The sequence below is a fragment of the Saccopteryx bilineata genome, chromosome 3 (assembly GCF_036850765.1).
Source record: "Saccopteryx bilineata isolate mSacBil1 chromosome 3, mSacBil1_pri_phased_curated, whole genome shotgun sequence".
Classification (NCBI taxonomy): Eukaryota; Metazoa; Chordata; class Mammalia; order Chiroptera; family Emballonuridae; genus Saccopteryx; species Saccopteryx bilineata.
Window position 1 is genome coordinate 81,297,011 of NC_089492.1, and position 12,562 is coordinate 81,309,572.

Below are 12,562 nucleotides of genomic sequence, written 5' to 3' on the forward strand. Positions count from 1 at the left end.
ATGACACAACACTGTAAGAAATTAGGAGAAATAATAGCTTGGCGAGCCATGACACAGACTAGTCAACTGTTTTATTTAACGACATGCAATGAGACCTTGATTTACTAATAAAGACAACATGTGAATAATAAACACTGTTCAATGCATCGATTGATGAAACCAATGGAAAAAAAATTAATGTAAGCACCACAAAATTTTGCCTGGTTATAGCTGACAGTCATAATACACTTTAGCACCATTTATTTAGCCTTATATTTGCACACAAACAAGCTTTGTGTTTGTCAGTGAAAGCTATCTGAAAAAAGAAATACATGTAATATGCTGGACTGAAGATGGTACACATGTATAGAATTCTGTGCAGACACCAGGGACGACTGCAAACCTGGAAACCCGTTCCACAAACAAACACGTTCCTTCTTTACCTGCGCACAGAAAACCATACGGCATCAACGATTCAGTGGAATCATGTTGAGTGGAATGGGGACAATCCAGAAGCTTAACATTAGGTTGAATACTCTCTCCAAAACTGGGAAATATCGCAGGAATGAAAACTAAGATGAAGTATTGTCCAACGACCAAACGGTAATGGCCTAAATATTTAATATTCTAGTGTTTCTCTCTGCTTCACAGTTTAATGCTATTTGAAGGAAGTCTGCATTAATTTTATGCATTAAATTCCCTTAACTTCCCTTAACCACCATAAAGTATGGAAAACACAATTTTCCTAAGAAGCTACAAAATATGTAGTTTAACCAGGAGGCAACTTCCTCTGCAATTGCTTGCTTCTCATTCTGATTCTGAAAGAGAAATGTCTGCGCAATTTTTAAAATATATCTATATATATAAATATATATATATATAGTATTTATTTGACAAACTAAATTTATGGGAGTCTCCCCCACCTTAATCTATCTAGTAATATATTTTATATATTTCCAAATCTATATTACCAGATAGCTTGTATGGACGGCGATAATTGCATTCATTATCATACCGACCCAATATCAGAATCGAGATAATGTTATACAGGTAAACAAGTTTTAAAACCTTGTTACGATAGGTGTCTATATCGATGAAGCAGGCAATTTTTCTCAATGTCAATAGCTCATTCTTAAAAAAAACACCCCAAAAACCTACGCACTAATTAGATTTTATGTTGTCAAAACTAAGTGTATTTAAAGTCATATCAGCCCCAAATTGAACTAGTAAATTCCATTTATTTCCCTCCCATAATATAAAAACAAGATATATTTGTTTACAATTATACACCTAAAAAAATCTTTCAAGACTTTTTTAAGCCTGAAGCAAATTTTTATGGGTGAGTCTGTGGAACCCCTGAAAATAGAAGTCTCCCCACAGACATGCTGTCACGGTCCAACAGTAGACAGCACAAGGCTGTCCAATACCCCGTCCTCTTATTTACTCTCTTTAATATACATGGAATTTACACATAAAGAGAACTAGACCCATGGAGCGAGGCGACAGGCGCTCCTCTACTCATGTTGTACCTTAAACCAACACTATATTATGGTATTTACTTTTTTGTGTATGTGTGATGATTTAAGACAATTCTCCCAAAGCAAACTTCGTCAGCTAGTTTATCAACAGACAGCACCCTTCATACTCTGCATTTCACGTTATTCAGGGGAAAACTGCTCAATAAAAGGTAGACCCGAATATAAGAGACTGGGGTGGAGGGAGCAACTAAACTGGGTCTACGTTTTTGCATGAAACTCTGTGGGAGGAAGTTGAGGACAAAGGCGTATTATCTGGGTTCCAAATCTGTGGCCCAAGGTTTTCCACTTCTGCCTCTCACAAAGGTCAGGGAAAATCAATCACATTGGAGAAAAGAAGTAGAAGGTGAAAATCAAAAGAAATGTAAAGACAGGCACAGACTGTACCCGAAAAGACAAATGACTTAACTCCTCCCAACCATCCATATTTCTGTGTGAGAAACAGAAAGCAAACAGATAATTTCAGAATCAGAGAAACAGGAAAAGCCAGGATACGAACACACTTGTTTGGAAGTCACAAAGTAATTAAGACGACGAAATGTTGTATTTATGAGCCTAAAAAGGAGCAATAGATCCCATGTCCGATACAAAAGAAGTGACAAAAAGAACCAAAACACCTAATTTTATCCAGGCAACAGCATAAACTAAGTAGCTGTGAGAAGACAGGCAGTAATGTGGCCTTCAGTGATATTATTTCTGTGGCAGCCAAAACTGTGACCTTGATTTTAAGATGGAATCATTCATTCAAGTAAAGTACGTATTGCCTTTGCAACTGAGCAGTCGATATATCAAGTTCATAGTGGCATTATGTGTCAAAGGAATTCCACCTGGACCCAGTCGCGCTATGGACCAAGTGCTCCAGAAAACTTTCTGAGGGATATTTTTTCATGGAGAAAAATGAGAGGATGAAATACTCAAGAAACATCTCCGTCAGTCAAACACGCCATCACTTACTTTATTCATGTGGCCCTCCCCTCTTTCCAGTTCTCGCCTGTGAAGTGAGGGTTCATGGTCTCTTGCTCTGGAGCTGAGTGGCCTTAGGTGACACAATGCTCACATCCTCGTGCTCCTATTTCCTTGATTTTTGTCTGCCATCTTCCGGGCACAGAAGGCCAGCTCTATCACGGAGTGTATGACAACTATGTGGTCAGCAACAGGTCTAGTTTACCCTGTCTTTGTCCTACATCCTGTGTACCCTTGAATGTGAGGACACGCTGAGTGCTAACTTGACCTTTAGTCTCAGACCAATGATGGTATAAGCTATAGGCTAACTAACACACGCTGGTCTTTATGCTGGAAAGGCATTCTCTTCAGGTATCTTGATAGATAACTACCTTGCATATGGAGCTTCTTATAATTATGAGGCAGTGACCATTGGTTACCTTATGTGCTCATCGTCCTTCAGGGGCTGCAGCTGGGAGCGCCTGCGCAGTGCTCTGTCCCAGCACTCAGGACTCACGTCCTTCCTTGGGGTAAAGAGTTAGCACTGCTCAAGAAATCACACAGCCATGCTTCAGAACTGGAGGCTGCTACTTCAGGACTTGACTAGAAAAGTGGCTGAACTTTTACATCACATAAGGTTTCTCACTCAATTTCTGTGGATCTGCCCGGGCCGGACTTTGTTCTTAGGCTTCTCATGCAATTGCTGTACATATCAAAGTGAACACATGTATAAAATACCGAGAGATAGTGGTAAGTGGGTGTAACTGATCCGACCTGAACTCAGCAATGTTTCAAACTGACAGCGACTCAGATGAGAAATGATGTTTAGAGCCCGTGGAAGACAAAGCTCACGATTCCGTGAGACAGGGACGCCAAGGCGGCCCCTCTGCTCCTGCGCGGAGGGTTTCCTGTCCTGTGATCACGGGGGGTGGAGTTCTGTCCCAGAGAAATGCTTTTCTCAGGTGAGGCTAGGATTCCTTCTTCCCAGTTGAAGTGACTGGGTGCCCAACAGCGACATCTGCAGCCCAGAGGTGGTGCCTGATGGTCAGCTGTGTGGATGGAGGAGACTCATGACCCCTGGCTCACCGTGCTCATCACCAGTGTGACAGACTGAGGTTGCATTTTCCTATAGTGTTTTTATACTTGCTAAAGTAAAACTTCCCGCTGTACTCAAGAGTGTGCTGTAGCAGGTTTTTATATTTTACAAAAGACTTGTTTTCCCTTGTCCTCCATTTTCCTTCTGCTTAATCAATATCTATTTAGGTATCTTGTTGGTGGTGTGGTGCTCGGCCTCTTCAGTATACAAACTTCTAGTTTTTACAAGGTAACTGATAAAACTCTTCTCGTGTAGCTATGGTCCTCTCCTAGGCCACACAGAACCAATAACAGATTGCCCAAGTCAGGCCCTCCACACCTGTGGCCACAGCACACCCACGTACTGGAGAAGCAACGAGACGGCGTGCTCCTGTGATGTCACTCACTTGCTGATGTCATTTCATGACGTCGCACTAGTTGAAGTCACACTGACACCCACTTGGAATAGTTTGTCTGCATTTCACATGTTCGGTTTAGACGGCACGTCTCTGCTTGACACATGTTATTTTGGAACATGCTCTTGAGCGCGTTGAACATTAAATTAACTCTTTGCTACGTCTGCCAAGAAAGATTTCTCCACTGTCCATGAAGTCATTTCAATCTATGTTACAATGTCACAGACTCAGGACTGTCTGTCAGCCATGGCCTTTCTTCATTTCTGGAAATAATTTCAAAACTTATTTTAAAAAATTCTTTCCACAACTCTTGTTTTAACTCAGTATAGTTGACTATGACATCATTCCTCTCTTCAGACAGCACTTTTGAGTTGTGAAGGACACACTTATGCTAAGATGTGCATTTATACAAAGTTGGGTGTGCATTTGCATACTAGACATACCAACACAACATGCAAATGTGAAATTGTGACCATGACCTCCTGGGACCCACACCACACATCATCCACATGTTGGAACTACCAGGGAAGTTGGGCAATGTCCTCCCCACCCCATGCTGCATTCTTAAATCAATCCACCGAAAGGGGATAAAAGCATGTCAGATAGGAGACAGACACACTGCCTGTCAGCAGAAAAAGATGACAAGAAACCTGAGTCCTCAAAGTAATATCTGCTTTAACTCAGCAAGTCAGCCTCTGTCCCTTATCCCTTAGCAATTATTTTTGTAAATTATTACTTAGTAATTGATCGCATCTGATTGAGAAAAGCCTTGCCCTCAGGTCTGTGACAGAAGTTGTCCTCGCTAGTCTCACACAGGGTGGAATTCACCCCATTAGCTCTAGGCCTGGAGCAGACTTACTGTTGTAGAGAAGAACAAAGGCTTTCCAGCGATCTTGGTTCTTCACTCAGTACTGTTAATAGTACACAGGTCAATAACATTAGGCTAAAATGATCAACTATGCAGTTAATTATGTAAAGAACATTGCCTTGTTTATGAAAAGCACTGAAAAGCCATGAACCAGTGGAGAATTATTTTCAGAGTTTGTGTGTTCTCATTTCAATCTGGGAAGCTCTAGATGTGACTTGAACTTGCCATGTCTTAGTGATGATATGAAGGGAACTGGTGAATAGGTTGTATGTCTCTGTTGATACTGAACTGGTACCATATGTGGCTGACCCATGGGAATGTATTTGAATTACAACCCTGATATCCTAGGTCCATCAGTCACACTCCCTTTCACGACTCCATTAGGAATGAGACTTTTCCCCGAACCCCCCAGCGGAGAGGAGTCAGCAACCACCCCTCACAGTGCTGGGCATACAACAAACAATGGAACCCCATGTTTGTGATTACTTGTGTGTGTGTCCCTGACGCTTTCTTGTCCCTTGTAGTCTCACAGCATAAACACATAAAGGTTCTGGGAAAGTGAGAAGCCGTTCACGCCTTTTCCTCTCACCTCCATCTCATCTCATGTGGAAGTAAGTATGACCCCATGCTTGTCTGGGACATTCCGGAAGGAAAGCATCACAGCTGAGTCCTTCCCTTCCAAATGCACCATTATTGTAGAGCCCTTCTATGCCTAGAGTCTCAGGATGAACCAGGATTTTGTGACAAATATATAGAGAGGCAAATGACTGCTTCTTCAGTTTCTTTCTCATTTTAAAGGGAAAAAAAATAATAATCAGTTTTCCATGTAGGTTAATGGAAATCCTCAATGATATACACACATCCCCAAAATGACATAGTTCCTCATTACAGTCTTTAGTGAGATGTAATTTCTTGTCATTTTTTTTTCTCCCCTGGACACCAAAGTCCTGAAAGCCTCCAGTCCTCCCACCGGCAAACACTGTGTAAAGGTGCCTGTGCATGCAGACAGCCCTCCGCACTGCGCGGAGGTGACGGGCCCTCAAGCACAGCGGCATCGGCCCCTGCAGGGGCCTGGAGTCAGCCTGCGGCGGTGCTGCCCCCACACACAGGGTCTCCGACACCTCGCCAGGTCAGCTGCATCGCACGGCGTTGGCCATCAGGCCCTCCTCTTTCTGAACTGGCCTTTTTTCTCAGCCTTCCACCAGACACGTCCAGGGCGTGAGGAACCACAGTCGGCAAGGCCCTGCAGCGTGCAACCGCGGTTGCAATGTTTTCCCTGACCCAACCATAAAGCGCCGGATCAAAAGATGTTCTAGTTCTCAGGCCATGTGGAGTATAAAGGGCAATGAACGTCAAGGCAGCTCGACAATCCATTTCCAAGTAAGAATGGATACCTATCCTCATTAAAATTCATCTGGAAATGTGTATTGTTAGCAAATGAGTAAGAAATTCTCACTAGTATAAAATTCCTGCTTTATACAAAAGCCACACCGGCCATTCAAGTAACTTTGAGAGGTTTTTTTTTCCCCTTATAGTTTTATATTTATACTAAAATGATGACTTTAGACTTGAAATTATATAAAAGGAAAATTAAAAATCATTTCTACCTCCAGGACATTTTTTTCCGAGTGCATCGGAACGAGCCCAGTGCCTGTTTGCACGCCCGACACCCACCTCCCTTCTCCACTTGGAGCAAACAGCTCACCCTCACTGGGTGCTTAGAGGACAATCCACCCTCCAATGTGGAAGCAAACACCAGACGTCCTTCCATTTCTGCCAGTTTGCAAGTTAAAGGTCAAAGGGCAAAGACACAGAACAGGACTCTTCAAGAGAAATGTCCACAGAAGACAACGTTTACACTGTTGTCATAGACAGTCAACAGATCAACAATCAAATTCAAGGCAAGCTGTTCATTGTTTCAAAAGCTAATCCTCTAGGAAGCTGGCTTTCCCCTGCAAAGCCAAGCCCACGTCTGAGTCACGGGGCGGTCCTTTCCAACAGAATACCTCTAATGAGCTCACAGCCCCTACGGCTGGAAAGCCTTTCACCGGAAAAGCCACTCCTAAAAATCAAGAAGGAGGTCTGTCAGTTGCTGAGTTTTCTCTATGAAAAATATTATTGATACAAACCTGCCGCGCAGGTCACACGAAAATGACAGTACTGCTGTCAGGGACAAACGACATTCTAACAGAGAGATAGATGCTTTGGTGGTGTCTTGGCTCTTTCAGTGACCAGACGGGCGGCTGCATGCTGGAAGCCACACGAACCCTTTGAGAACTATGGCCGCCACGCAGGACAATCATCGCCTTCGAGTCGGCGTTTTCATTCCCTTTAACAGTGGCCGTGGGTGGGGCACGTCCAGGGGCCGGCCGGACTCCCATGCAATGGTTTTTAAAACAGAAACTCAGTATGTCTAATCCAAGTGGGGGGGGGGGGGCGACTTAGACTATTAACATCAGTTGCTCAAATAAAATTTCACTCTTACAAGATACTTAATAAAATACCTTTTTTATTTGCCAGGAAATGTCTTGGCAAGTCACATTGTCAGTGCTTGTCATGGATGCATTTTCTGTGTTACCATAAGTCACTTAAAATACATGGGGTTATAGGATATCTGTTTTAAAAAACAAACAAACAAACAAAAAAAAAAACCCTGACCTTCCTGAACCTGAGACTGTTGTCACCATTGCCCCCGCCGCTCAGAATCTACCAGGTGGCAAGACCGATGACCCTGCGACTCTGAAGGCTGATCTGATAGTTCTCAAAGGGTTCCACTGCTGGGCTACACTGTCACCTGGCCTTATAAGCAACTGTCGCATTGTCACACCACGTCAGGGACACGCTGCTTCTCACTCTGCTAGAATAGATATTCCTGACCGACCCAGGGGAGGCCTGGGGCAATGGCCTTAAACAGCTTGGCGGGGGCGGGTGTGGGGAGGTGTCCCACACGACAAAGGTGGGGTGGCAGGAAGGGTCTGGAAATGCTTCCCAACGGTTCCAAGTCCTGTTTGAGTCGAGTTCTGGGCACAGGCGAGACAAGACGCGGAGGACGTGGCTGAGAACAGCTGCAGGAAATGAAACATGGAAGGTTATTAAGGCTGTTACTATATTGCAGAGATTTTGGCCCCTTGTTGTCTGGAAAACGGCTGTCCCAACAGTCTTGTCCCGCCACCCCAACGCAGGCCAGTGCGGCAGACTTTCTGGAAAGGTCAGAACGCTCTCCTCTTTGGAGACAAAGCTGTTCTGGGCCTTCACACGTTCCTGAAAAGTTCAACTATGGGTAGTTCTGTTTCACCTTTTAAACATTTTTTTTTCCTTGGCTGAAAAGCAAATATGCGTGGGTATTCCGTTTTGCTTCTCGTCCCCACCCCCAGATACGGGCTAAGACTTCAGAAGGGCGCTCCTCCTCAGAACGTGGAGGGAGAACCTTTTGCTTGGTTTCCTCTTCCGGAGTTACCCCTGAATATGTACTGGGCATCAAACGTGCAGAGGAAAGGCCTAGAACGGAAGGACAAAGAAAGACGAGGGACCGAGGGGCGGCAGAGACTTGCATCATGGAAGCATCCCTGCGACTGAATTTCCACTCATGTGCAGGACCAGCAACCCTCTGGTTTGAAAGGTCAGCCCCGAACGAGGCTGCCACCAGCCGGCTCCAGGCTAGGAACCAGCATTAACAGCTCTTGTCTTGAATCTCAAGTGACCACAAACTCCTGGAAACGCGGACAGGGAGCCCCGTGTCACACCCACTCCTGCATGGAGCGTTTACAGTACAGTATGTGTCTGGGCGTCCCTTTGCTCTTGAACTGGAACACGGTATACACCAGGACCAGCAGGCACAAGGCCAGGATGCACGGGATGACGATGGCTATGGCTTTCACAGTGCTGGCTGTGTTGTCCAGTTTTATGACAATGTCGACGTCATCAGGCGGGCTGTGTCCTTCTTTGTGCCTGTCCGTGGGTCCGTCACAGCCCATAAAGTCCTTCAGGATGGATCTGGGATATCCGGGCTCTACCTTGAGGATCTGGTTGTTGAATTTCCAATACTCCTTTCCTTTGTAGAAATACGTAAAGCCTGGGGGTGGAGGGGAAACAACACACACAGGAACCGCTTATTGCTGGAAGTGGATGTGTCCAGACAATTAAATCGACTATGTAAAAGACAAATGTTAGGGCCCCTCTGTTTGTTTAGGAAGAAAAGACTGTTCTGAGCTCAGCAGCACATGGACATAAATCTGGCCACTGTGCTCTGGGAGTGAATGGTCCCCTCGGATGCCTGGGGAGCCCCAGCCATAGAGAAGTGCTCTCTGCTGACAGTGCGAAGACACCAAACTAAGAGCTTCTACCCTCATCTGCGCTGGAGCGAGACTCCATCCACCACTGGCTTACAAGACCGATGGCCCAGAACGCACGCCAGTGTGACAACATTCACCTGTGTCGGAGCCACTGCCCCAGCTTACAAACTGAAGCACCATCTGCCTCAGGCTGCGACCAAGGACATGCACAGTGTCTCCAGGGGCCCCTGCACGGGGAGTTCTAACCATCTTAGCACTGCGAGCGGCTGTGATCCTCCTCCTCAACCACAGGTCTGTCCGCCCTTTGTCATGGGGAGCAGAAATCATAACAAATAAAAAATCATGCAACAAGAGGTTTTTCCTTTTGTCTGCTAAGAATTTTAATAAATAAACAGCCATCTCTGGTATTCCGTGCACTGACCTCATTTTTGACTCGCTCCTGTCCTCATTTATATACATTTCTTATTCACTGAGCCTACATTAAATTCATGTCACTTAACTGTATTTTACAGAACTTCTAAAGCCGATATTAATCTTTTTAAAGAATTAATAGCATATAAATAGATTTACAAGTCTATCTTTACTATTTCCCTCTAACACAGTGGTAGTCAACCTGGTACCTACCACCCACTAGTGGGCGTTCCAGCTTTCATGGTGGGTGGTAGCAGAGCAACCAAAGTATAAATAAAAAGATAGATTTAACTATAGTAAGTTGTTTTATAAAGATTTATTCTGCCAAACTTAGTGAAAATCCTACGTAAAGTACTTGGTAAGTAATTATTATTATATGCTTTAACTTGCTGTAACTCTGCTTTATAAATTTTATAAAGTAAAGTTACTTCCCTACTTTATAAATCACCATTACTGTGGAACTGGTGGGTGGTTAGAAAATTTTACTACTAACAGAGATACAAAAGTGGGCGGTAGGTATAAAAAGGTTGACTACCCTTGCTCTAACATATATTTCATGGAGGAGGGGGTGGTATGTGGGAGACTCAAGGACCTGGCAGTGCATATGACTTATGTTGCAAACCATCAACGATGCAAAGAGCAGACTTTGCGAGCTTATGACAAACTACAAATATGTGTGTCTTTCTTAGGACAAGTCTCTAAGTTTTTGTTGTTTTTGTTGGGTACATAACCCAGTTTTTTTCTATCTCTCCCCAACTCTTTCATATATGTTTCTTTGTGACTACCCTTCTTGGATTTAATTCTTGATTTCTGGTAAAATTCAAGAGCCTGAAAGAAATGTTTTAATGTCATGGTTACTTAAAAACTGTATTTTGGGAGCTATCTATTTTGAATCAGATGCCTACTTTAGATTTAGTAATCATTAACGAGAGTTTTTTCCCTCCTATGTTATTGAGCACTTACTATGGAAGAAGAAGCCCTGTGTTCAAAACTTAGTAGGAAGTAGGACTTGGCTGGTTAGCTCAGTCAGAGCATTGTCCTGAAATACCAGGGCTACAAGTTCAATCCCAGGTTAGGGCATATACAGGAAGCAACCAATAAATGTACAACTAATCGGAACAAATGAATGCTTCTCTCTCTCTCTCTCTCTCTCTCTTTCCCTTCCTCCGTCTGTCTCTAAAATCAATCAATAAAAAAAACCCCACCTTAGCTTGCGGAGGACCCGGGTTCGATTCCCGGCCAGGGCACACAGGAGAAGCGCCCATTTGCTTCTCCACCCCTCCGCCGCGCTTTCCTCTCTGTCTCTCTCTTCCCCTCCCGCAGCCAAGGCTCCATTGGAGCAGAGATGGCCCGGGCGCTGGGCATGGCTCTGTGGCCTCTGCCTCAGGCGCTAGAGTGGCTCTGGTCGCAATATGGCGACGCCCAGGATGGGCAGAGCATCGCCCCCTGGGGGGCAGAGCACCGCCCCTGGTGGGCGTGCCGGGTGGATCCCGGTCGGGCGCATGCGGGAGTCTGTCTGACTGTCTCTCCCTGTTTCTAGCTTCAGAAAAATGAAAAAAAAAAAAAAAAAAAACCACCTTAGTAAATGACACCTTATAATTCTCACAACCATTCTGTCAAGCAGAATTAATTACCTATATGGTCCAGGCAAAGATACTGAGGCTCAGAGATAAAATAACATGACCAAGTCCCGGTGAAATCTTGGAGCAGCTCCCGAGCCTGAACACAAATGATTTATCTAAGACTGGATCCTTCAGAGATCTCTTATCTTTGAACAAATACTCCTTGGCTAAACAGGCCAGGCTGCAATAGATACCACTCCCCAACCAAACAAACAAAGAAAGAAAACCTCTTATATCTGTCAAAAAATTTTGGCAAGGACAGAGCATCTCTCCAGATCACTTTCTTTTGGAACACTCTCTGTCCAATGCCATCAAGTCTGCTGTTGCTTTTTATTGAGAAGGGCAGTTTTGCAATCAGAAGCAAACTTGCCAAGTGAGAACAAGTGCATGGAGGTTGAGATTGTTCTGCAGGGAGCTGCTTTGTGATTACCCTGATGAATCCAATGCAATTACTCCACAGGCTTAGATGAAGCACTGTGGGGGGCCTGCCAAGTAACAGGGCATTGGACAATCGTAATTGAACAATGGCATTGATCTAGGACTCAATGGACCTTTCAAACAGGTGAACGTACTTCTTACAGACTGGAAGCCAACAGCTGTGGCTGTGTTTACATCTTTAAGTTTTAGTTCAAGCTAATCACTATGGAGCTATCGGGCAACCCCCCGAAGTTCAGAAGTCTCCATTTTCATGTTTATCAGGTCTGTGGGCTGATTTTATATAACATATTATGATACAAATACAGAAGTCGAATTAGAGTACTGAATACACATCTTAGTGATAAGAAGTCTAGTCAGTAGGAGTTAGAGAATAAAAATGTATTTGGAAAGAAATAGCCTAGGACCTTCATAATTCATCTCAGTAATAATGTTTTTCCATTTATGAAATATTGGTTGGTTGAGAAAATGTTTATGTACTCGTTCATTTTCCATTCAAAGAGTAGATTTGATAGAATAACCTGGTAAATGTTACGCTTCCTAAGGCTAGCTACTTCAGAAGAATTTTTACCTAAATTATCCTCTTTTGAGAAATTCAAAAGCTAGAAGTGGGGCTGCAATTGGCAAGATAAAAATGCAACAGTGTTAAACATAGAAGCCTGTATTACCCTTAAAACTGCGTTTTCTAAGGGGAGACCATAAAATACACAGGAGGTGGGCATGGACAGCAGTAACCATAGTAACAGTTTGAAGGGGGCGATGGTCAAGACCCCTGTAACAACTAGGTACTGTGCCAGATGGGTACTAGACCTACTGAGGGATCACTACCTAAGTGATAGAATTGAATGCCAACTGTAATACAAAAAAATAAAAATAAAGAAAAACTCACATCTTGCCATAAAACACTTTTGACTAATGAGTGCCGAGAAGAATCTGTTCCATTCAATTCTGCACGAGTCAAATGTCATTTAGACTTTTGCAGTTATTT

The 12,562-nt window shown here is 43.9% G+C and overlaps 1 protein-coding gene across 2 annotated transcripts in view; it reads right to left on the reverse strand.

Moving 5' to 3' along the window:
* Window positions 1–204: 204 nt before the first annotated feature.
* The window catches only part of MMP16 (matrix metallopeptidase 16), a 225,638-nt gene continuing 213,280 nt past the window's right edge, over window positions 205–12,562 (reverse strand). For both annotated transcript variants that reach the window (XM_066266469.1, XM_066266468.1), the window contains one exon: window positions 205–8,886. In XM_066266469.1, coding sequence (XP_066122566.1) covers window positions 8,552–8,886 — 335 coding nt within the window. In that variant the 3' untranslated portion in view covers window positions 205–8,551. The remainder of the gene's footprint in view (window positions 8,887–12,562) is intronic.